This window comes from Oncorhynchus kisutch, linkage group LG16 (assembly GCF_002021735.2).
Source record: "Oncorhynchus kisutch isolate 150728-3 linkage group LG16, Okis_V2, whole genome shotgun sequence".
In the NCBI taxonomy this organism is placed as follows: Eukaryota; Metazoa; Chordata; class Actinopteri; order Salmoniformes; family Salmonidae; genus Oncorhynchus; species Oncorhynchus kisutch.
Genome location: NC_034189.2, coordinates 46,782,313 through 46,808,000, shown reverse-complemented (window position 1 = coordinate 46,808,000; position 25,688 = coordinate 46,782,313). Strand labels below are relative to the sequence as shown.

The window sequence follows — 25,688 nt, the reverse complement described above, 5'->3', positions numbered from 1 at the left end:
TGTACATTTCATTAGTGTACAGTTCAGTAGTGTACAGTTCAGTATGGTGTACAGTTCAGTAGTGTACAGTTGAGTAGTGTACAGTTCAATAGTGTACAGTTCAGTAGTGTACAGTTCAGTATGGTGTACAGTTCAGTAGTGTACAGTTCAGTAGTGTACAGTTCAGTATAGTATACACTTCAGTAGTGTACAGTTCAGTAGTGTACAGTTCTGTATAGTGTACAGTTCAGTAGTGTACAGTTCAGTAGTGTACAGTTCAGTATGGTGTACAGTTCAGTAGTGTACAGTTCTGTATAGTGTACAGTTCAGTAGTGTATAGTTCAGTAGTATACAGTTCAGTATAGTATACACTTCAGTAGTGTACAGTTCAGTAGTGTACAGTTCTGTATAGTGTACAGTTCAGTAGTGTACAGTTCAGTAGTGTACAGTTCAGTATAGTGTACAGTTCAGTAGTGTACAGTTCAGTAGTGTACAGTTCAGTATAGTATACAGTTCAGTATAGTGTACAGTTCAGTATAGTGTACAGTTCAGTATAGTGTACAGTTCAGTAGTGTACAGTTCAGTAGTTTACAGTTCAGTAGTGTACAGTTCAGTATAGTATACAGTTCATTAGTGTACAGTTCAGTATAGTATACAGTTCAGTATAGTGTACAGTTCAGTAGTGTACAGTTCAGTATAGTGTACAGTTCAGTATAGTGTACAGTTCAGTAGTGTACAGTTCAGTAGTGTACAGTTCAGTATAGTATACAGTTCAGTAGTGTACAGTTCAGTATAGTATACAGTTCAGTATAGTGTACAGTTCAGTATAGTGTACAGTTCAGTATAGTGTACAGTTCAGTAGTGTACAGTTCAGTAGTTTACAGTTCAGTAGTGTACAGTTCAGTAGTGTACAGTTCAGTATAGTATACAGTGCAGTAGTGTACAGTTCAGTAGTGTACAGTTCAGTATAGTGTACAGTTCAGTAGTGTACAGTTCAGTATAGTGTACAGTTCAGTAGTGTACAGTTCAGTAGTGTACAGTTCAGTAGTGTACAGTTCAGTATAGTATACAGTTCAGTAGTGTACAGTTCAGTAGTGTACAGTTCAGTATAGTGTGTGATTTAGCATTGCTTCTGGTGTATTGCCACTTAGTAAATCTGGCTCATAATGATAACCCTTAGATCATTAGATCTTAGCTTTACAAAGGATGTGTGATTCTTCTCCCCTTTTCAAGATGTGTTTATTGATCGTAAGAGGAGCCTTTGTGGCTCCGCGAGGCCCTGACATTCAAACTCCTCTTCGCATGAGACCATCACAGTATTTCTGATGTTCTCACACAGTGAAAAGCAGGAAGCCACTGAAGATGTTTTGATTATATGAGTTATCATAGAGCCTGTAGCTCGCAGGGAGACGCATGTACACCACGTCTCCCTCCTCCAGCTCCAGAATGACACCATTAGATAAATGGATCCAGTATCCATGGCTATTGTAATGATAGTTAGACATGGTCGCCTGCCCATTCTTGAACATGGATATACCCATGTAACCAAGCCCATGTTGAGCAGCGGTGAATCTGATGTAGTAGATGCCTCTCACTGGTGCTGTGAAGGCACCTGCAGCAGAGGACAAGAAGAGAGGGGTCAACTCTTTACTTTTCTCCACTTCAATTCTGGCACACGGAACACCACCTCTGGACAGAAACAGGCATCTTACCTGTAATCGGGCTGTAGGCCTTGCCGATGTTGGTGATGACTCTGGTGTAGACCAGGTTGGTGTCAGTATTGAAGGGACCTATGGGTCCCTTATCTTTCAAACCAGCAGCAGAGAAAGCCACGTTTGGTCTGTCTGTGAACACAGGAGAGAAAACACACAGTCCCACTGAGAGAGCGTTATTTTGTTCTGTCCCCACGATGATAGTTCAGTGGCATGCTCCGTGACTGAAACAACAACAGGGTGATGAGACGTTAGATGTGAGACATGTGAGCTGTAGTTCTTCTCTCAACGGCCGGGTCTGGATCTGTCATTACCTGTGTTCTGTCTCTTCAGTTCCTCAACATCATTCCTAGTGGTGGTCAGTTCTCTCTCACTGGCACTCAGTCTGGCCTCCAGGGCTGAAGAAGATCAAAGACACACCAATATTCCACCAGCAAAATATGTAATATGTTTTGTGGTTTAGTAATGATATTGATTCAATTAATATATACAGAATAAAAATATAAACACAACATGTGAAGTGTTGGTCCCATGTTTCATGAGCTGAAATAAAAGATCCCAGAAATGTTCCATACCCACAAAAAGTTTATTTCTCTCAAATGTTGTGCACAAATTTGTTTCCATCCCTGTTATTGAGCATTTCTCCTTTGCCAAGATAATCCATCCACCTGACAGGTGTGGCATCTACAGTGGGGCAAAAAAGTATTTAGTCAGCCACCAATTGTGCAAGTTCTCCCACTTAAAAAGATGAGAGAGGCCTGTAATTTTCATCATAGGTACACTTCAACTATGACTGACAAAATGAAAAAAAAAATCCAGAAAATCACATTGTAGGATTTTTTATGAATTTATTTGCAAATTATGGTGGAAAATAAGTATTCGGTCACCTACAAACAAGCAAGATTTCTGGCTCTCACAGACCTGTAACTTCTTCTTTAAGAGGCTCCTCTGTCCTCCACTCGTTACCTGTATTAATGGCACCTGTTTGAACTTGTTATCAGTATAAAAGACACCTGTCCACAACCTCAAACAGTCACACTCCAAACTCCACTATGGCCAAGACCAAAGAGCTGTCAAAGGACACCAGAAACAAAATTGTAGACCTGCACCAGGCTGGCAAGACTGAATCTGCAATAGGTAAGCAGCTTGGTTTGAAGAAATCAACTGTGGGAGCAATTATTAGGAAATGGAAGACATACAAGACCACTGATAATCTCCCTCGATCTGGGGCTCCACGCAAGATCTCACCCCGTGGGGTCAAAATGATCATAAGAACGGTGAGCAAAAATCCCAGAACCACACAGGGGGACCTAGTGAATTACCTGCAGAGAGCTGGGACCAAAGTAACAAAGCCTACCATCAGTAACACACTACGCCGCCAGGGACTCAAATCCTGCAGTGCCAGACGTGTCCCCCTGCTTAAGCCAGTACATGTCCAGGCCCGTCTGAAGTTTGCTAGAGAGCATTTGGATGAACCAGAAGAAGATTGGGAGAATGTCATATGGTCAGATGAAACCAAAATATAACTTTTTGGTAAAAACTCAACTCGTTGTGTTTGGAGGACAAAGAATTCTGAGTTGCATCCAAAGAACACCATACCTACTGTGAAGCATGGGGGTGGAAACATCATGCTTTGGGGCTGTTTTTCTGCAAAGGGACTAGGACGACTGATCCGTGTAAAGGAAAGAATGAATGGGGCCATGTATCGTGAGATTTTGAGTGAAAACCTCCTTCCATCAGCAAGGGCATTGAAGATGAAACGTGGCTGGGTCTTTCAGCATGACAATGGTCCCAAACACACCGCCCGGGCAACAAAGGAGTGGCTTCGTAGGAAGCATTTCAAGGTCCTGGAGTGGCCTAGCCAGTCTCCAGATCTCAACCCCATAGAAAATCTTTGGAGGGAGTTGAAAGCCCGTGTTGCCCAGCAACAGCCCCAAAACATCACTGCTCTAGAGGAGATCTGCATGGAGGAATGGGCCAAAATACCAGCAACAGTGTGTGAAAACCTTGTGAAGACTTACAGAAAATGTTTGACCTCTGTCATTGCCAACAAAGGGTATAAAGTATTGAGATAAACTTTTGTTATTGACCAAATACTTATTTTCCACTACAATGTGATTTTCTGGATTTTTTTTTCTGATTTTGTCTGTCATAGTTGAAGTGTACCTAAAGAAAATACAGGCCTCTCTCATCTTTTTAAGTGGGAGAACTTGCACAATTGGTGGCTGACTAAATACTTTTTTGCCCCACTGTATAGGAGCTGATTAAACAGTAAGATCATTACACAGGTGCACCTTGTGCTGGGGACAATAAAAGGCCACTCTAAAATGTGCAGTTTTGCTGCTGACTGCAGGAATCGCCAACAAAGCTGTTGCCAGAGAATTTAATGTTAATTTCTCTACCATAAGCCACCTCCAACGTTGTTTTAGAGAATTTGGCAGCACATCCAACCGGTTTCATGACCGCAGACCATGTGTAACAACACCAGCGCATGACCTCCACATCAGGCTTCTTCTGCATCTATGGGATCGTCTGAGACCAGCCACCCGGACAGCTGATGAAATGTTAATGAAATTTATATGTTTAAATACATTTTTGACTATCATAGCTGGGCCTCCGTCTGTTTCATTCAACCAGTATCTTACAAATTCTGGGTTGCAGACCGAATAGTTTATTTGAATTGGGTTATGAATATTGAGGACATAATTCTCGTAACATGAAACTGAGGATTATTTCTGTCTGTAATAAAGCCCTTTTGTGTGGAAAAAAAATCATTCTGATTGGATGGGCCTTGCTTCCCAGTGGGCCTGGGAAGGCATAGGCCCACCCACTTGGGGGCCAGGCCCACCCATGGCTGCGCCCCTGCCCAGTCATGTGAAATCCATAGATCAGGGCCTAATTAATTTATTTCAATTGACTGACATCCTTCTATGAACTGTAACTCAGTAGAATTGTAGAAGTTGTTGCATTTATATTTTTGGTCAGTATTTATAGTATTTATAGTATTTATAGTATTTATAGTATTTATAGTATTTTATGTTACCTGCATCATCTTTCTCCAGTTCCGCCACTTTGGCCTTAGTGACCATCAGCTGGATTCTTAGGTCCATCACTGTGTTTTTCTGTGCCTCTACCTCACCCTCACAGGCTGTCACTCTGCCCTCCATCGTCCTCAGCTTCTCTCTCTGCTCAAACAGCATGTCTCTCAGGCCCTTCATCTCATCCCAGATGTCAGGTTGCGTGGTCGCACGTTCGCCGGTCACCTCTGTAGCTTCGCTCCCTCGGCTCTCTCTCTCTGTACTGTGTCCCTGTTGAGTGATGTCACTCTCTCTGACCCGTCCACTCTCCTCCTGAGTCCATGCCCCAGACAGACAGAACAGCAACACAAGCAGAGCTACAGCACCCCTCATTCTGAAACGATACCTGTTTCAGATATGATACACTTTATGAGGCTCAGACCCCCTCCTTATATACACACATCAGTTAAGCAGTACGTGTACAAGAGACACGTCATTAAAAAGTCAAGGTTAAAAACAAGACGATTTGATCACGTTTTGGAGCTGGTCAGCTCTGTCAATGTTGTATAAGACTGTGAGACATCTGCACCTGTTGTTTAGTGAAGGATCCCCTGACGTCAGCTGTTGTCAACTACCTGCTGCTATCAGGTTGGAATGTAGTTGCTGTTTCAGACCGAAATGGGAATGTTTTGGTGACGGAATATTGTTGCTCTTCCTTAATGCTGCACGGTCCAAAAACTCCAAGGTGGCATAGCAGTTCAGACGTCTTTTGTCCTCGTCTTGTCGTGTCCTGTATATATATATATTTACAACTTTTTCACATACATTTTATTTTTATTTTCCATCAACTCATCTTCAAAACACTCTCCTGCAACCCGCCTCACCAATGTATATTTATAAAAAAGTATTATTTACCTCAGATCTGTAATCCTCCAAGAAGCTAGCCAGAAACTCCAAGAAGCTAGCCTGAAACTAGCCAGAAGCTAATCCAGAAGCTAGTTCAGAAGCTAGTTAGCTCCTTTACTGGCAAATCGTTTTGTGGTCATCAGCTATCCTTTAGCTCGAAAATCTATCGCCAGTTCTGTACGGCGCAGCGCGGCTCGGAACGGAACATACCGGACCAATTTTTCTCTCCATGTCCCTGGACATTCATACCCGGATCTCACAGCTAGCTAGCTGCTATCCGTGTGACCATCGGAGCTAGCAAGCTCCGTCAATCACTCCTGAGTTCCATCAATCACACCTGGGCTGCAGTCACCTATCCGGACCCGTTTTACTGCCTTCGCGGAGCCCCACCGGGCCTTCACAACTGGACTGCCGACGTTATCTACCCGAAGGAGTTATTCGGCCGGCTCCTCCGTCGCGACGTTACCTGAACGCCCATCTGCGGCCTGCTAACCGTTAGCTGTCTTACCGGCTGCTATCTGAATAGACAATCGGACAATTTTTTTATTATTATTTTTTTTAAATTATTTTTTAAATTATTATTATTATATTTTCTTCTTGGGCCTCTAACTATATCTATTGTTTTTATTTTTGTTGTTGTTGTGTGATTTGGATTAATCCCCTCTACCACACGGAACCCCACTAATCTACTGACGGAACGTAAGGGGTGGCTAACAGACCTCCATCCTATGCTAGCTTGCTACCGATGCCCTGGCTAGCTGTCTAAATCACCAACCAACCTCTCCACTCACCGGACCCTTTTGATCACTCGACTAAGCATGCCTATCCTTAATGTCAATATGTCTTGTCCATTTCTGTTCTGGTTAGTGTTTATTGGCTTATTTCACTGTAGAGCCTCTAGTCCTGCTCACTATACCTTATCCAACCTATTAGTTCCACCACCCACACATGCAATGACATCTCCTGGTTTCAACGATGTTTCTAGAGACAATATCTCTCTCTTCATCACTCAATACCTAGGTTTACCTCCACTGTATTCACATCCTGCCATACATTTGTCTGTACATTATACCTTGATGCTATTTTATCGCCCCCAGAAACCTCCTTTTACTCTATGTTCCAGACGTTCTAGACGACCAATTCTCATAGCTTTTAGCCGTACCCTTATTCTACTCCTCCTATGTTCCTCTGGCGATGTAGAGGTGAATCCAGGCCCTGCAGTGCCTAGCTCCACTCCTATTCCCCAGGCGCTCTCTTTTGACGACTTCTGTAACCGTAATAGCCTTGGTTTCATGCATGTTAACATTAGAAGCCTCCTCCCTAAGTTTGTTCTATTCACTGCTTTAGCACACTCTGCCAACCCGGATGTTCTAGCTGTGTCTGAATCCTGGCTTAGGAAGACCACCAAAAATTCTGAAGTTTTAATTCCAAACTACAACATTTTCAGACAAGATAGAACTGCCAAAGGGGGCGGTGTTGCAATCTACTGCAAAGATAGCCTGCAGAGTTCTGTCCTACTATCCAGGTCTGTACCCAAACAATTTGAACTTCTACTTTTAAAAATCCACCTCTCTAAAAACAAGTCTCTCACCGTTGCCGCCTGCTATAGACCACCCTCTGCCCCCAGCTGTGCTCTGGACACCATATGTGAACTGATTGCCCCCCATCTATCTTCAGAGTTCGTGCTGCTAGGCGACCTAAACTGGAACATGCTTAACACCCCAGCCATCCTACAATCTAAACTTGATGCCCTCAATCTCACACAAATAATCAATGAACCTACCAGGTACCTCCCCAAAACCTTAAACACGGGCACCCTCATAGATATCATCCTAACCAACTTCCCCTCTAAATACACCTCTGCTGTCTTCGACCAAGATCTCAGCGATCACTGCCTCATTGCCTGCATCCGTAATGGGTCAGCGGTCAAACGACCTCCACTCATCACTGTAAAACGCTCCCTGAAACACTTCTGCGAGCAGGCCTTTCTAATCGACCTGGCCGGGGTATCCTGGAAGGATATTGATCTCATCCCGTCAGTAGAGGATGCCTGGATATTTTTTAAAAATGCCTTCCTAACCATCTTAAATAAACATGCCCCATTCAAGAAATTTAGAACCAGGAACAGATATAGCCCTTGGTTCTCCCCAGACCTGACTGCCCTTAACCAACACAAAAACATCCTATGGCGTTCTGCATTAGCATCGAACAGCCCCCGTGATATGCAGCTGTTCAGGGAAGCTAGAAATCATTATACACAGGCAGTTAGAAAAGCCAAGGCTAGCTTTTTCAAGCAGAAATTTGCTTCCTGCAACACTAACTCAAAAAAGTTCTGGGACACTGTAAAGTCCATGGAGAATAAGAACACCTCCTCCCAGCTGCCCACTGCACTGAAGATAGGAAACACTGTCACCACTGATAAATCCACCATAATTGAGAATTTCAATAAGCATTTTTCTACGGCTGGCCATGCTTTCCACCTGGCTACTCCTACCCCGGACAACAGCACTGCACCCCCAACAGCAACTCGCCCAAGCCTTCCCCATTTCTCCTTCTCCCAAATCCATTCAGCTGATGTTCTGAAAGAGCTGCAAAATCTGGACCCCTACAAATCAGCCGGGCTAGACAATCTGGACCCTTTCTTTCTAAAATTATCTGCCGAAATTGTTGCCACCCCTATTACTAGCCTGTTCAACCTCTCTTTCGTGTCGTCTGAGATTCCCAAAGATTGGAAAGCAGCTGCGGTCATCCCCCTCTTCAAAGGGGGGGACACTCTTGACCCAAACTGCTACAGACCTATATCTATCCTACCGTGCCTTTCTAAGGTCTTCGAAAGCCAAGTCAACAAACAGATTACCGACCATTTCGAATCTCACCATACCTTCTCTGCTATGCAATCTGGTTTCAGAGCTGGTCATGGGTGCACCTCAGCCACGCTCAAGGTCCTAAACGATATCTTAACCGCCATCGATAAGAAACATTACTGTGCAGCCGTATTCATTGATCTGGCCAAGGCTTTCGACTCTGTCAATCACCATATCCTCATCGGCAGACTCGACAGCCTTGGTTTCTCAAATGATTGCCTCGCCTGGTTCACCAACTACTTCTCTGATAGAGTTCAGTGTGTCAAGTCGGAGGGTCTGCTGTCCGGACCTCTGGCAGTCTCTATGGGGGTGCCACAGGGTTCAATTCTTGGACCGACTCTCTTCTCTGTATACATCAATGAGGTCGCTCTTGCTGCTGGTGAGTCCCTGATCCACCTCTACGCAGACGACACCATTCTGTATACTTCCGGCCCTTCTTTGGACACTGTGTTAACAACCCTCCAGGCAAGCTTCAATGCCATACAACTCTCCTTCCGTGGCCTCCAATTGCTCTTAAATACAAGTAAAACTAAATGCATGCTCTTCAACCGATCGCTACCTGCACCTACCCGCCTGTCCAACATCACTACTCTGGACGGCTCTGACTTAGAATACGTGGACAACTACAAATACTTAGGTGTCTGGTTAGACTGTAAACTCTCCTTCCAGACCCATATCAAACATCTCCAATCCAAAGTTAAATCTAGAATTGGCTTCCTATTTCGCAACAAAGCATCCTTCACTCATGCTGCCAAACATACCCTTGTAAAACTGACCATCCTACCAATCCTCGACTTTGGCGATGTCATTTACAAAATAGCCTCCAATACCCTACTCAACAAATTGGATGCAGTCTATCACAGTGCAATCCGTTTTATCACCAAAGCCCCATATACTACCCACCATTGCGACCTGTACGCTCTCGTTGGCTGGCCCTCGCTTCATACTCGTCGCCAAACCCACTGGCTCCATGTCATCTACAAGACCCTGCTAGGTAAAGTCCCCCCTTATCTCAGCTCGCTGGTCACCATAGCATCTCCCACCTGTAGCACACGCTCCAGCAGGTATATCTCTCTAGTCACCCCCAAGACCAATTCTTTCTTTGGCCGCCTCTCCTTCCAGTTCTCTGCTGCCAATGACTGGAACGAACTACAAAAATCTCTGAAACTGGAAACACTTATCTCCCTCACTAGCTTTAAGCACCAACTGTCAGAGCAGCTCACAGATTACTGCACCTGTACATAGCCCACCTAAAATTTAGCCCAAACAACTACCTCTTTCCCAACTGTATTTAATTTTTATTTATTTATTTATTTTGCTCCTTTGCACCCCATTATTTTTTTATTTCTACTTTGCACATTCTTCCATTGCAAAACTACCATTCCAGTATTTTACTTGCTATATTGTATTTACTTTGCCATCATGGCCTTTTTTTGCCTTTACCTCCCTTCTCACCTCATTTGCTCACATTGTATATAGACTTGTTTATACTGCATTATTGACTGTATGTTTGTTTTTACTCCATGTGTAACTCTGTGTCGTTTTATCTGTCGAACTGCTTTGCTTTATCTTGGCCAGGTCGCAATTGTAAATGAGAACTTGTTCTCAACTTGCCTACCTGGTTAAATAAAGGTAAAATAAAAAAATAAATAAATAAAAAAAACAATAGTGTGTGTTTGACTGTGTGTCTATGTGTTCCTCCCTAAGCAGCACGTGCACAGAAGACAGGTCACTCAACGGAGAAATGGAAACTATAGCCAGGGGCATTCTGATGAGACTCGCCTCGCAAGCAGGTCAGCTCAGTCCGTGTTGTATAAGACCGTGAGAAGGCTGCAACTGTTGTTTAGGAAATGATCTACAACGAACTGAACCAGAATTCTCTCCTACATACAGCTCACTAACAGTATTTACAAGTGACTAACCGTACAACATACTATTAACACATTGGAGAGTATGTGTAGCAGGTTTAACAAAATAGCAGAATGTAAACGAAGATATTGAAATGTTTTAGCATAGTTTTTTATGTTTTGTCCTTTACTGCAAACACCTGTCCCATAATGACGACCCTTCGGTCTTTGGATCAGTACTTTACAAAAGATGCACGATTCTACTTGTTTTCAAGACGTTTTTATTGATAGAAGTAAGAGGAGCTATTTTGGCTCATATTAGACCATGACAGCATCCACGATGTTCTCACACAGTGAAGAGCAGGAAGCCACTGAAAGGTGTTGCGATTTTCTCTGCTGTCAATGAGCCTGTTCCCTAAAGGGAGACGGATGTACACCACATCTCCTTCCTCCAGCTCTAGGCTGAGTCCATTAGACAGTGTCTCATAACCTCCAGCATTATTCCCACGACTGTACATGATGCTCTGCCCATTCTTGGACATGGATATACCCATGTACTCTCAACTCGCAGTATGAGAAGCATTGACTCGGATGTAGTAGACACTGGTGCTGTGAAGGCATCTGCAGCAGAGGACAAGAAGAGAGGGGTCAACTCTTTACTTTTCTCCACTTCAACTCGGGCACACGGAAGGACAGACAGAAACAGGCATCTCCCGGCTGTCACTCGGTGAAGGTTACCTGTAATCGGGCTGTAGGCCTTGCCGATGTTGGTGAGGACCCTGGAGTATACCAGTGTGGTTTCAGTATTGAATGGGCCTACAGATCCTGAATCAGTCAAACCAGCAGAGAAAGCTACCTTTGGTCTGTCTGTGAACATAGGAGAGGAAACACTGTCCCAGTTAGAGAGAATTCACTTTGTTCTGTCCTTTAGATGATGTACACTACATGACCAAAGGTATGTGGACACCTGCTCGTCGAATATCTCAATCCAAAATCATGTGCATTAATATGGAGTTTCCACTAGATGTTGGAACATTGCTTCCATTCAGCCACAAGAGCATTAGAGAGGTCGGGCAATGATGTTGGGCGATTATGCCTGGCTCATAGTCGGCGTTCCAATTCATCCCAAAGGTGTTCGATATGGTTGAGGTCCGGGCTCTGGGCAGGCCAGTCAAGTTATTCCACACCAATCTCGACAAACCATTTCTGTATGGACCTCGCTTTGTGCACGGGGACATTGTCATGCTGAAACAGAAAAGGGCCTTCCCCAAACTGTTGCCACAAAGTTGAATGCACAGAATCGTCTAGTGTCATTGTATGCTGTAGTGTTAAGATTTTCCTTCACTGGAACTAAGGGGCCCGAACCATGAAAAACAGGCCCAGACTATCATTCCTCCCCCACCAAACTTTACAGTTGGCACTATGCACTCAGACAGGTAGCATTCTCCTGGCATCCGCCAAAGCCAGATTTGTTTGTCGGACTGGCAGATGGTGAAGCGTGATTCATCACTCCAGAGAACGCATTTCCACTGCTCCAGAGTCCAATGGCGGCGAGCTTTACACCACTCCAGCCGACACTTGGCATTGCGCATGGTGGTCTTAGGCTTGTGTGCGGCTGCTGGGCCATGGAAACCCATTTCATGAAGCTCCCGACCAACAGTTATTGTGCTGACGTTGCTTCCAGAGGCAGTTTGGAACTCGGTAGTGAGTGTTGCAACCGAGGACAGACGATTTGTACATGCTAAGCGCTTCAGCACTCGGTGGTCCCGTTCTATGAGCTTGTGTGGCCTACCACTTTGCGGCTGAGCTGTTGTTGCTCCTAGGCGTTTCCACTTCACAATAACAGCACTTAGAGTTGACCGGGGCAGCTCTAGCAGCGCAGAAATTTGACGAACTAACTTGTTGGAAAGGTGGCATCCCATGACGGTGCCACATTGAAAGTCACTGAGCTCTTCAGTAAGGCCATTCTACTGCCAATGTTTGTCTATGGAGATTGCATGGCTGTGTGCTCGATTTTATTCACTTGTCAGCAACTGGTGTGGCTGAAATAGCAGAATCCACAAATGTGAAAGGGTGTCCACATACTTGTTTTTATATGTCGTGTATATCAGAACAACAACAGAGAGACAGGCCTTAGACATCAACAATCATGTCAAACATAACTCCTCTCTCAATGACTGATTCTGGATCCTGAATGACTGTTAGTGAGGTGCACATTTGTTTTACTTGAAACCTCTCTTCAGCTCCATAGTAGTTCTAAAACAAATCTCTCTGTCGTCAGCTCCTCCACCTTACAGTCTGGCCTCCAGGGTTTGAAGGATATTCAAATAATTGTATTTTTACATATTTATTTCCACATATAAAAAACAGAACAACATCCCTTCCTGTCATTACCTGTGTTCTGTCTCTTCAGTTCCTGAACATCTTTCCTAGTGGCGGTCAGTTCTCTCTCGCTGGCGCTCTCAGTCTGGCCTCCGGGGCTCGAATGATATCGGAATCATTTGTAATAATTGTATGTTGATGTATTTATTTGCACATACAGTACAAGACACAGAAACAACAACCATTTCTTACATACCCATGTTCTCTCCTTCCATTCCCTGAACCTTGTTCGTGGTGGTGATCAGCTCTCTCTCACTGGCTCTCAGTCTGGCAGCCAGGGTTAAGGACACACGTGACACCAGTTATCCAAAGATATCAATTTTTATGGGGTATTTATTAGGATCCCTATTAGCCGCTGGAAAACCATGTCTCTCAGCTCCTTCATCTCGGTCCAGATGTCAGGGGTGGTCGTCTCTGTAGCTTCGCTCCCTCGGCTCTCTCTCCCTGCACTGTGTCCCTGTTGAGTGATGTCACTCTCTATGACCCCTCCACTCTCCTTCTGAGTCCATGTCCCAGACAGACAGAACACCCTCCACTCTCCTCCTGAGTCCATTCCCCAGACAGAACACCCTCCACTCTCCTCCTGAGTCCATTCCCCAGACAGAACACCCTCCACTCTCCTCCTGAGTCCATGACCCAGACAGACAGAACAGCAACACAAGCAGAGCTACAGCAACCCTCATTCTGAAACAATACCTGTTCAGATATGATGCACTTCATGAGACTCAGACCCCCTCAGTTAAGCAGTACGTGTACAAGAGACACATCATAAAAAGTCAAGGTTAAAAACAAGACGATTTGATAAGTTTCATTTTTGGGCTCGACTGTTTTATTGATTTTGTAGAAATCAATAAATATCGCTCAGCTGGTAGTGCATGGCACTTGCAACACCAGGGTTGTCGGCTCAATTCCCAAGGGGGACCAGTACATAAAGAGTATTAAATATATGCACTCACTACTATTTTAGATGGGAATGTTTTGGTGATGTCATGCTGTCGCTCTTCCTGCATGGTCCAATAAGAATGTGTGTCACGTTCTGACCTTAGTTCCTTTGTTTTGTCTTTGTTTTAGTATGGCCAGGGCGTGAGTTGGGGTGGGCAGTCTATGTTCTTTTTTCTATGATTTGGCCTGGTATGGTTCCCAATCAGAGGCAGCTGTCACTCGTTGTCTCTAATTGAGAACCATACTTAGGTAGCCTGTTTTCACCCTTGAGTTGTGGGTGATTGTTTTCTGTTGAGTGTATGTCACCTTACAGAACTGTTTCGGTCATTCACTTTGTTGTTTTTGTTCAGTGTTCATTTCTTTATTAAAAAGATGGACATTTGCTGCGCATTGGTCCTCACCTTCTTCCACCAACAACAGCCATGACAGTGTGTACATACCTGACTGTGTCCCCCTTCCTCAGCAGTACGTGTACCAAATGGAGATGTGGAAACTATGACCAAGGACTTCCAGATAAGGTTCACCTCGCCACAGGTCTGTTGTAGAAGACCGTGAGAAGTATGTAACTGTTGTTTAGTAAATTATCTCCGATACTGAACCAGAGTTCTCACCTACATATAGCTTAATAAAAGTATTTACAATTGACTAACTGTACAACATGCGATTTAGAATTTTTTGAAAGTTTGTATTCTATAAAATGTAATATCCCCAAACAGCGTACTAAGTAATACTTTGTCCGTGTGTGTGTGTGGTGTGTGTGTGGGCAAGGGCAGATCTGGAGTTCATATTTCCTCAGCCTCACAGGATGTCCAGAAAACATCTCACCAGGAGACCTCTCTCTGATGGACAGGTGAAACATTCCATAGTCACAGGAAACAGTTATGACCGGGAACGCCACAGGAAAACCAGGAATACCGACAGCCATGGACGGATTTTAGACTCCGACTTCTCATTTGGCTCTGATACAGGCCCTCAGCTCAGAGAGGGCGGGTGGGCACACACACACACAATCATAGGAACACAGCAGCCATAGATTCAGAGCTCTGATAAACATCACACTGCACCAGAGCCTCATTATCAGTTTAATATGATTCTAAATAATTCCAGATGATCTAATATGGTCAGAGTTAATAATAAAACATAATGTCACTGAAACAACCCTGACAGGTTCAGACACATGGAAGTCAAACCTGTGTCCCAGTAACCCAGAGTAACCACGTAGACCTCAGCACCAGCAGATCGAGGCGGGGCTGTCGTGTGGGTGTATAGCTGTCCTGTCAGCCAGGGTCAATTGAAAACATCTGTTGACGGAAACATTTACACGGTTTAGCCTGGTGGGACTATATTCAAGGCTGTGTGTATGTTTAATGCTATGGAATAAGCGCGACATGTTGCCGTATGGAAAATGACCTCAACCTATAGAGGTGAAGGGTCACACACACACATGTATTACATATGCAACAAAATGTCACCTCTCTTGATCACACAAACTGTTTTCAGACGACACAATACATCATGTAAACACAGCTGTCAGTGTTCCTCCAAGTCTCCAAATAGACAGTCTATACCAACCATATAGATCTACACCCCCATATACAGTAACCTACATACATCTAGATAACCTGCACATACTGTAGACCACCACCATATACATACATTCAGGTCTGGATACTGTAGTGGAAATTTCCTGTATTTACCAAATCATGAGAGCAAACCACACACAAGTCAGAGTTATCATAAAGTCCATCTTTAATTATATGAGCTCCATCACAACCCTGTGACTCTCAGATCAATTCAGTGTCTGTAAATGAATTCTCTGAGAGTGCTTACAAAACAGTTCTTAGTATCATTTATAGCAAAGACACACCCATCTCAACTCACATGACGAATAACAGATCTTAGGAACATTACAAAGGAAGACTTTACTTGAGAGGCGTATTCCATAGCCAGACAGCATTAGCTATAAATTATCGTTCAGTTTGCTCTCCTAAAACGAGGTTCTCCTTCTCGTTCTTGGTACAACATAGTACCAAGACATTAGGATATATAGCAATTGTCATTTTAGACACTCCCATTCTGGACAAGCTCACGGAGACACAGTGACTGGCACACAGACATTGTGGAGCCAAGAGATAATTGGTTCCCCCTCAATCATCCCTTCACATGGTTTAAAAGATATGAAGACAAGCTTGACCTCTCCCCTCTCTGCGGCCCAAGTAACTGAACCCTGACAGAGAACAGATAACTGCAAACAGTATTATCCAAAAATAGACATTCTAATGACATATCTCACATAAGCATGAAATAAAATAAATATTTTTATTTATTTATAAATGTTACCTAAATAATTCTGATTCTGCCACGACAATACGTAACTCCCTTAAAGAGTACATGGATGCTCCGATAGACACATACAGGTTATGACAGGACAGTAGATATCAATATCTAAGACTTCCCTACCACTGATGACTCCATAGTAGCATGTCCTCTTACTCTTCCTGGATTAGCCCGTACGCGTGTGTCCTGCTGGGTCCAACAACAACACTGGTGAATGGTCAATACAAGCCTGCTACGGTTTATAGACTGCCCCTATAGCTGTGTTGCCCTTCACCACTACGACTGAGACATTGGACCAATCCGAAGTGACACCCTATTTTCCCTAGTGCACTATTTTAGGTCAGAGCCTTCATTTAGGACCTAGCCATGGTAGCTGATGTTTTGGCAGAGAGGAGCTGTTCACAACTCAAACTCACAATATAAACGCACGCTTTTCATACAGACAGTTCCACAGTCAGATTGTTCAGTCAGCTACAGGACCACCTGCAGGCTGACTGGTTCTCTGGCTGGTTTCTAAGGGCTGGTTGGTTGTTGAGAGTTGGTTGTTTGTCACGTTCTCCTTGGTTGTCAAGGACTCGTTGATTGCTGAGAAATCATTGGCTGCGAAGAGTTTGATGGTTTCCTGGCGGCTTATCAAGGGCTGTCTGTTGCCTGGTTGGTTTATAAGGGTTGGTTGGTTACCGGGTTTGTGGTTGAGTTCTCATTGTTTGTTGACGACTCATTGGTTGCTAAGGGCTGGCTGTTTGTCTGGTAGGTTGCTAGAGATTGGTTGGTTACCTGATTGGTTGTTGTGGACTCGTTGGTTATTGGAAAGTCATTGCTGGCTTGGTTAGTTATGTGGTTGAGGACTCATTTGTAGCTAACGGGTGGCTAGTTGCCTGGTTGATTGTCAAGGGTTGTCTGGTTGCTTGGTTGTTTGTCGGGGACTTGTTGATTCGTGAGGACTCAGTGGTTGCTAAGTATTGGCTGGGTGCCTGGTTGGTTGCTAGGGATTGACTGGTTGCCTGGTTGGTTGTCAAGGGCTGGTTAGTTGCTAAGGGTTGGTTTGTTGCCTGGTTGGTTGATGAGGACACATTGGTTGTTGGGGACTCATTGGTTGCCTGGATGGTTTGTAGGGATTGGCTGGTTGCCTGGTTGGTTTGTAGAGGTTGGCTGGTTGCCTGGTTGATTTCTAGGGATTGGCTGGCTGCCTGGTTGGTTTGTAGAGGTTGGCTGGCTGCCTGGTTGGTTTGTAGAGGTTGGCTGGTTGCCTGGTTGATTTCTAGGGGTTGGCTGGTTGCCTGGTTGATTTCTAGGGGTTGGCTGGTTGCCTGGTTGATTTCTAGGGGTTGGCTGGTTGCCTGGATGATTGTCGAGGCCTAGCAAATCAAAATGGAAATAAGTCTGACCTTGATATGTGATTTTTGTCAAACTAATCTAAACTAGTTGGTTACCTGGTTGGTTGTAGAGGATCCAGTGGTTGCTAAGATTTGGCTGCTTGTCTGGTTGTTTGTCAAGGACTTCTTGGTTTTTGAGGACTCGTTGGGTGCCTGGTTGGTTGCTAGGGATTGACTGGTTGCCTGGTTGGTTGTCAAGGGCTGGTTAGTTGCTAAGGGTTGGTTTGTTGCCTGGTTGGTTGATGAGGACACATTGGTTGTTGGGGACTCATTGGTTGCCTGGATGGTTTGTAGGGATTGGCTGGTTGCCTGGTTGGTTTGTAGAGGTTGGCTGGTTGCCTGGTTGATTTCTAGGGATTGGCTGGCTGCCTGGTTGGTTTGTAGAGGTTGGCTGGCTGCCTGGTTGGTTTGTAGAGGTTGGCTGGTTGCCTGGTTGATTTCTAGGGGTTGGCTGGTTGCCTGGTTGATTTCTAGGGGTTGGCTGGTTGCCTGGTTGATTTCTAGGGGTTGGCTGGTTGCCTGGATGATTGTCGAGGCCTAGCAAATCAAAATGGAAATAAGTCTGACCTTGATATGTGATTTTTGTCAAACTAATCTAAACTAGTTGGTTACCTGGTTGGTTGTAGAGGATCCAGTGGTTGCTAAGATTTGGCTGCTTGTCTGGTTGTTTGTCAAGGACTTCTTGGTTTTTGAGGACTCGTTGGCTGCCTGGTTGGTTGCTAAGGGTTGTCTGTTTGCCTGGTTGCTTGATAGGGGTTGGCTAGTTGCCTGGTTGGCTGCTACAGGTTGGCTAGTTACCTGGATGGTTGTTGAAGACTCACATGTTGCTAAGGGCTGGGTGGTTGTTAAGGGCAGGTTACCTGTGGAGGGTTGGTTAGTTTCTGAGTGCCAGTTGTTATTGTAGCAGATCAGAGGGGGAGCACTACAAAGCGAGAAAACAAAAAGCGGTTAACACACACACACACACACACAGAGATACACACATATACACACAGAGATACACACAGAGAGATACACACAGATACACACACAGATACACACAGATACACACACACAGATACACACTCACAGAGATACACACCAGGCCAGTTGGGTGTGTAGGTCCTGTGTGAGCTGGTAACACTGAGCGTAGTAGCTACCCTGGGCTTCTACAAAGTCAGACAGGCTTCTCAAATGGGCAGCCTGCAACAGACAGGGTAGAACGAGAGAGTGAGCAGGTGTCTGTGTTAATACCAGTCTATGTGAATGTGTGTGTGTGTGTGTGTGTGTGTGTGTGTGTGTGTGTGTGTGTGTGTGTGTGTGTGTGTGTGTGTGTGTGTGTGTGTGTGTGTGTGTGTGTGTGTGTATGTGTGTGTGTGTGTGTGTGTGTGTTGGTACATACATGTGTAGTGTTGATTCCCTCCAGCAGTAGTCTGGTGATCTCTGACTGTCGGTCAAACACACACTGAGAGATCCTCAGCTCCATCTCTGCCTGAGAGACTTCCTGGGCCCACATCTGACAGCATTGGATAGAGATACATAGGATCAATCAATGAGAAGACATACAGGAACAGGACCAACCAATGAGAAAACAGACAGGAACAGTACCAACCACTGAGAAAACTGCTAGTCCATTTTCATCATATCGTCCAGTCTTACTGTGCTACCTGATGTTAAAACAAGCGTGTGGGAGTGTGCATGTGTATATGTGAGGACTGACCTTCAGCCATCTGAGTAGGTCCAATGGATAGCAACTGTCATCCAGCCTGACACATAGGACAAGCTCACGTTTAAATCGCATGAAAGCCAGTGAAGGCTATGGAAAAAACTGAGTTCTCTTTTTTTATATTAAAAACTTAAAATGTAATGGCAAAATAATGTAACAGCACCAGGGGTACTTGTACTTAACAGCACCAGGGGTACTTGTACTTAACAGCACCAGGGGTACTTGTACTTAACAGCACCAGGGGTACTTGTACTTAACAGCACCAGGGGTACTTGTACTTAACAGCACCAGGGGTACTTGTACTTAACAGCACCAGGGGTACTTGTACTTAACAGCACCAGGGGTACTTGTACTTAACAGCACCAGGGGTACTTGTACTTAACAGCACCAGGGGTACTTGTACTTAACAGCACCAGGGGTACTTGTACTTAACAGCACCAGGGGTACTTGTACTTAACAGCACCAGGGGTACTTGACCTTAACAGCACCAGGGGTACTTGTACTTAACAGCACCAGGGGTACTTGTACTTAACAGCACCAGGGGTACTTGTACTTAACAGCACCAGGGGTACTTGTACTTAACAGCACCAGGGGTACTTGTACTTAACAGCACCAGGGGTACTTGTACTTAACAGCACCAGGGGTACTTGTACTTAACAGCACCAGGGGTACTTGTACTTAACAGCACCAGGGGTACTTGTACTTAACAGCACCAGGGGTACTTGTACTTAACAGCACCAGGGGTACTTGTACCTTAACAGCACCAGGGGTACTTGTACTTAACAGCACCAGGGGTACTTGTACTTAACAGCACCAGGGGTACTTGTACTTAACAGCACCAGGGGTACTTGTACTTAACAGCACCAGGGTTACTTGTACTTAACAGCACCAGGGTACTTGTACTTAACAGCACCAGGGGTACTTGACCTTAACAGCACCAGGGGTACTTGACCTTAACAGCACCAGGGGTACTTGTACTTAACAGCACCAGGGGTACTTGTACTTAACAGCACCAGGGTACTTGTACTTAACAGCACCAGGGGTACTTGTACTTAACAGCACCAGGGGTACTTGTACTTAACAGCACCAGGGGTACTTGTACTTAACAGCACCAGGGGTACTTGTACTTAACAGCACCAGGGGTACTTGACCTTAACAGCACCAGGGGTACTTGTACTTAACAGCACCAGGGGTACTTGTACTTAACAGCACCAGGGGTACTTGTACTTAACAGCACCAGGGGTACTTGTACTTAACAGCACCAGGGGTACTTGTACTTAACAGCACCAGGGGTACTTGTACTTAACAGCACCAGGGGTACTTGTACTTAACAGCACCAGGGGTACTTGTACTTAACAGCACCAGGGGTACTTGTACTTAACAGCACCAGGGGTACTTGTACTTAACAGCACCAGGGGTACTTGTACTTAACAGCACCAGGGGTACTTGACCTTAACAGCACCAGGGGTACTTGTACTTAACAGCACCAGGGGTACTTGTACTTAACAGCACCAGGGGTACTTGTACTTAACAGCACCAGGGGTACTTGTACTTAACAGCACCAGGGGTACTTGTACTTAACAGCACCAGGGGTACTTGTACTTAACAGCACCAGGGGTACTTGTACTTAACAGCACCAGGGGTACTTGTACTTAACAGCACCAGGGGTACTTGCTACTGTGATTCCTGAGATTCAGAGCCTTTTGGAGTATTTTGAGATTCAAAAATTATAATTTGTTATATTGTTTGCTAGCTCAGCTGGTTAGCGAAGGGTCAATTCATGAGGTCAGCGGTAAGACGTCACCGATATGAGGTCAGCAGTGTGAGGTCAGCTGTATGAAGTCAGCTGTATGAAGTCAGCAGTGTGAGGTCAACTGTATGAGATCAGCAGTATGTGGTGGGCAGTATGTGGTCAGTAGTATGAGGTCAGCAGTATGTCAGCTGTATGAGGTCAGCAGTATGTGGTCAGCAGTATGTGGTCAGCAGTATGTAGTCAGCAGTATGAGGTCAGCAGTATGTGGTCAGCAGTATGTGGTCAGCAGTATGTGGTCAGCAGTATGTGGTGGGCAGTATGCGGTCAGCAGTATGAGGTCAGCAGTATGTATTCAGCAGTATGTGGTCAGCAGTATGTGGTCAGTAGTATGAGGTCAGCAGTATGTCAGCTGTATGAGGTCAGCAGTATGTGGTCAGCAGTATGTGGTCAGCAGTATGTGGTCAGTAGTATGAGGTCAGCAGTATGAGGTCAGCAGTATGTGGTCAGCAGTATGTGGTGGGCAGTATGTGGTCAGCAGTATGAGGTCAGCAGTATGAGGTCAGCAGTATGTGGTCAGCAGTATGTGGTGGGCAGTATGTGGTCAGCAGTATGTCGTCAGCAGTATGTCAGCTGTATGAGGTCAGCAGTATGTGGTCAGCAGTGTGGTCAGCAGTGTGAGGTCAACTGTATGAGATCAGCAGTATGTGGTGGGCAGTATGTGGTCAGCAGTATGAGATCAGCAGTATGAGGTCAGCAGTATGTCAGCTGTATGAGGTCAGCAGTATATGGTCAGCAGTATGTGGTCAGCAGTATGAAGTCAGCAGTATGAGGTCAGCAGTATGTGGTCAGCAGTATGAGGTCAGCAGTATGAGGTCAGCAGTATGTGGTCAGCAGTATGAGGTCAGCTGTATGAGGTCAGCAGTATGAGGTCAGCAGTATGAGGTCAGCAGTATGTCGTCAGCAGTATGTCAGCAGTATGAGGTCAGCAGTATGTGGTCAGCAGTGTTAGGTCAACTGTATGAGATCAGCAGTATGTGGTGGGCAGTATGTGGTCAGCAGTCAGCAGTATGAGGTCAGCATTATGAGGTCAGCGGTCAGCAGTATGTGATCAGCAGTATATCAGCTGTATGAGGTCAGCAGTATGTGGTCAGTAGTATGAGGTCAGCAGTATGTATTCAGCAGTATGAGGTCAGCAGTATGTCGTCAGCAGTATGTCAGCTGAATGAGGTCAGCAGTATGTGATCAGCAGTGTGGTCAGCAGTGTGAGGTCAACTGTATGCGATCAGCAGTATGTGGTGGGCAGTATGTGGTCAGCAGTATGAGATCAGCAGTGTGAGGTCAACTGTATGAGATCAGCAGTATGTGGTCAGCAGTATGAGGTCAGCAGTATGTGGTCAGCAGTATGTCATCTGTATGAGGTCAGCAGTATATGGTCAGCAGTATGTGGTCAGCTGTATGTGGTCAGCAGTATGAGGTCAGCAGTATGAGGTCAGCAGTATGTCAGCTGTATGAGGTCAGCAGTATGTCAGCAGTATGTCAGCAGTATGAGGTCAGCAGTATGAGGTCAGCGGTATGAGGTCAGCGGTATGAGGTCAGCGGTATGTGGTCAGTAGTATGAGGTAAGCAGTATGTGGTCAGCAGTATGTGGTGGGCAGTATGTGGTCAGCAGTATGAGGTCAGCAGTATGAGGTCAGCAGTATGAGGTCAGCAGTATGTCAGCTGTATGTGGTCAGCAGTATGAGATCAGCAGTATGTGGTGGGCAGTATGTGGTCAGCAGTCAGCAGTATGAGGTCAGCAGTATGAGGTCAGCAGTATGAGGTCAGCAGTATGTGGTCAGCAGTATGTGGTCAGCAGTGTATCAGCTATATGAGGTCAGCAGTATGTGGTCAGTAGTATGAGGGCAGCAGTATGTATTCAGTAGTATGAGGTCAGCAGTATGTGGTCAGCAGTATGTGGTCAGCAGTGTGGTCAGCAGTGTGAGGTCAACTGTATGAGATCAGCAGTATGTGGTGGACAGTATGTGGTCAGCAGTATGAGGTCAGCAGTATGAGATCAGCAGTGTGAGGTCAACTGTATGAGATCAGCAGTATGTGGTCAGCAGTCATCAGTATGAGGTCAGCAGTATGAAGTCAGCAGTATGAGGTCAGCAGTATGAATGAGGTCAGCAGTATGTGGTCAGCAGTATGAAGTCAGCAGTATGAGGTCAGCAGTATGTGGTCAGCGGTATGAGGTCAGCAGTATGAGGTCAGCAGTATGTGGTCAACAGTATGTGGTCAGCTGTATGAGGTCAGCAGTATGAGGTCAGCAGTATGTGGTCAGCAGTATGAGGTCAGCAGTATGAGGTCAGGAGTATGTCGTCAGCAGTATGTCAGCAGTATGTCAGCAGTATGAGGTCAGCAGTATGAGGTCAGCAGTATGTGGTCAGCAGTGTGAGGTCAACTGTATGAGATCAGCAGTATGTGGTGGGCAGTATGTGGTCAGCAGTCAGCAGTATGAGGTCAGCAGTATGAGGTCAGCAGTCAGCAGTATGAGGTCAGCAGTATGTGATCAGCAGTATATCAGCTGTATGAGGTCAGCAGTATGTGGTCAGTAGTATGAGGTCAGTAGTATGTGTTCAGCTGAATGAGGTCAGCAGTATGTGATCAGCAATGTGGCCAGCAGTGTGAGGTCAACTGTATGAGATCAGCAGTATGTGGTGGGCAGTATGTGGTCAGCAGTATGAGATCAGCAGTGTGAGGTCAACTGTATGAGATCAGCAGTATGAGGTCAGCAGTATGTGGTCAGCAGTATGTGGTCAGCAGTATGTCAGCTGTATGAGGTCAGCAGTATATGGTCAGCAGTATGTGGTCAGCTGTATGAGGTCAGCAGTATGAGGTCAGCTGTATGTGGTCAGCAGTATGAGGTCAGCAGTATGTCAGCTGTACGAGGTCAGCAGTATGTCAGCTGTACGAGGTCAGCAGTATGAGGTCAGCAGTATGTCAGCAGTATGTGTGTTCTCACCCGGGCCTCGCTGTCTGCTTCCTGTGCCTTTCTCAGTCTGGCCTTCGCAATGTCCAGATCTAACCGCTTATTCACCAGCTGCCTGCGCTCATTCTACACACACACACAAACACGCAGTTGTCAGAGTGTATTTGTGTTATAATAGTGTGTGTGTGTTGTGATGTGGTGTGTGTACCTGTATGACTGTGTATTCCTGGTCAGTAAACCTCCGTAGAGGAGACAGGAAGTTGATGTCTGTACTCTGGATCAGCTTCTTGTTTGCCACCCCGATCTGCCTCTCCAACTCCCCACACTTAATCAGAGTACTACCTACACACACACATATATATATACACATGTCCAGTCTGTAACCATAGTGTGTGTGCACCATAGTGTGTGTGTGTGTACCATAGTGTGTGTGTACCGTAGCGTGTGTGTATATCGTAGGGTGTGTATGTATCGTAGGATGTACATGTGTGTGTACCGTAGGGGGTGTGTGTACCGTAGGGGGTGTGTGTGTGTACCGTAGGGTGTGTGTCGCCCCAGTTCCAGAGCAGCGTCCATCATGTTTTCACTCAGCAGCTCGTGGGGGGTTGGCCTCTCAGGGGTGCTCCAATCCAGACCCTTATACAACAAGTCCTCTAAACGTGCTCCTAAAAGGGTTCAGAGATCAGGGGCTAGAGGTTAAAATCCCTCCGCTTTCACACACACACAAAAAAACTAAACAGGGTTAGGCTGCAGTAAAGTCTCAGTCTGTGAGATGATTTTGTCAGTCCAGGTCTTAGTGGACTCTGCTCTGTCCAGGAGACTCTCCAACCGGCTGTCCAACTCGGTCTTCTCAGCCTGCCCCAGAGCTTCCTCCGTATACTGAGGAGATACAACACGTCATCTATGTGTGTGTTGTAGATGCAGTTTCAAAGGATCACATAGAATCACATTTGAGGAATGGCTGCGCCCCGTAGACCGTCGCTGTCCACTGTCACGTGGTGCTGAACATGACGTTGTCCATATGAATGGTGCGGAATCGCCGATTGCTGAACAGCGGCTTTGTTCACAATGTATTTATTGTTTTTTAATAATAATAAATGTTTAATTTATTTTACTAGGCAAGTCAGTTAAGAACAAATTCTTATTTACAATGACAGCCTAGGAACAGTGGGTTAACTGCGTTGTTCAGCGGCAGAATGACAGATTTGTCAGCTCGGGGAGTCGATCTAGCAACCTTTCGGTTACTAGTCCAACGCTCCAACCACTAGGCTACCTGCCGCACCTACACATCCGTCATCTCCGCTACTATGTAACCCTGGAATATCACTTAAGTAAAATTCAACATCTCCCTCACCTGAACTGCTCGGTTGATAAACGCGCCCGCGTCTACAGCGAGCCTCGTGATATCCATCTGGTCAAGGTCGGCAGCTCTCCTACGGCGCAACGAGCTTGGCTAGTTGTCTAGCAGCCGTGGACAGCTATAAAAAGACATCTCTTCTAAACGGATTACTGGCATATGAAAAACTGAGACCGACAGAGTATGACTAGCGGTGATGTATCCTGTCATAACATTTCCCACACAGAGGAGCTAAGAATATCCATCATATCAGCTCGCGTTGCTTGAATGAATGACAGCGGAATCTGTTTACCTCTCCAGTAGCTCGTTTCTCTATTCGCGGTTTTAGGGGATTTTTGGTGACGCCAATAGGCTGCTGCAAAGGACATTTGTCGCTCTATGACACGAAAGAAGATTAGGTATCCCGCCAAATTTCAAACTCCCTTCAAACTTCCCTCGTGTGAGTGAATGTTTCATGTATATTTCTGTTCCTGTTTCAACTATCACCAGACAGACTGACTGGCCCCTCAATAATCTGAACAGGGTGATGAGATTAGACCACAC

The 25,688-nt window shown here is 45.4% G+C and overlaps 2 protein-coding genes across 5 annotated transcripts; both read right to left on the bottom strand.

Annotated features, from left to right (window-relative positions):
• Positions 1–1,201: 1,201 nt before the first annotated feature.
• Positions 1,202–5,148, bottom strand: LOC109884022 (uncharacterized). 2 transcript variants are annotated; one of them, XM_020476028.2, is made up of 4 exons: positions 4,735–5,148; positions 2,006–2,089; positions 1,692–1,823; positions 1,202–1,591 (listed from the first exon to the last, which is right to left on the bottom strand). In XM_020476028.2, exons 1-4 carry the CDS (start codon positions 5,099–5,101, stop codon positions 1,311–1,313), a joined length of 864 nt encoding a protein of 287 aa, XP_020331617.1. In that variant the 5' UTR covers positions 5,102–5,148; the 3' UTR covers positions 1,202–1,310. The 2 variants fall into 2 exon arrangements, with proteins under 2 accessions (XP_020331617.1, XP_020331616.1); XM_020476027.2 differs by having other exon boundaries at positions 1,692–1,856; positions 4,735–5,142.
• A 10,238-nt stretch (positions 5,149–15,386) lies between these two features.
• Positions 15,387–25,600, bottom strand: LOC109884020 (mucin-17-like). Of its 3 annotated transcripts, none has more exons than XM_031792655.1 (9): positions 25,143–25,600; positions 24,325–24,453; positions 23,997–24,130; positions 23,822–23,914; positions 18,744–18,857; positions 18,432–18,544; positions 17,975–18,284; positions 17,420–17,899; positions 15,387–17,344 (listed from the first exon to the last, which is right to left on the bottom strand). In XM_031792655.1, the coding sequence occupies exons 2-9, from the start codon at positions 24,365–24,367 to the stop codon at positions 16,820–16,822; spliced, it is 1,812 nt and encodes a 603-aa protein (XP_031648515.1). In that variant the 5' UTR covers positions 24,368–24,453; positions 25,143–25,600; the 3' UTR covers positions 15,387–16,819. The 3 variants fall into 3 exon arrangements, with proteins under 3 accessions (XP_031648515.1, XP_031648516.1, XP_031648517.1); XM_031792656.1 differs by having other exon boundaries at positions 18,444–18,544; XM_031792657.1 differs by lacking the exon at positions 23,997–24,130.
• Between the last annotated feature and the right edge of the window lie 88 nt (positions 25,601–25,688).

Coding starts and splice junctions, on each gene's coding strand:
- LOC109884022 (XM_020476027.2), bottom strand. CDS start 5,101: ATGAGGGGTGCTGTAGCTCTGCTTGTGTTGCTGTTCTGTCTGTCTGGG. Junction 2,090..4,734: donor ACTGGAGAAAGATGATGCAG/GTAACATAAAAT, acceptor GATCTTCTTCAG/CCCTGGAGGCCAGACTGAGT. Junction 1,857..2,005: donor ACTGAAGAGACAGAACACAG/GTAATGACAGAT, acceptor ACGCTCTCTCAG/TGGGACTGTGTGTTTTCTCT.
- LOC109884020 (XM_031792655.1), bottom strand. CDS start 24,367: ATGATGGACGCTGCTCTGGAACTGGGGCGACACACACCCTACG. Junction 23,915..23,996: donor AGGAATACACAGTCATACAG/GTACACACACCA, acceptor GTGTGTGTGTAG/AATGAGCGCAGGCAGCTGGT. Junction 18,858..23,821: donor AAGCAGACAGCGAGGCCCGG/GTGAGAACACAC, acceptor CAATGCTGTCAG/ATGTGGGCCCAGGAAGTCTC.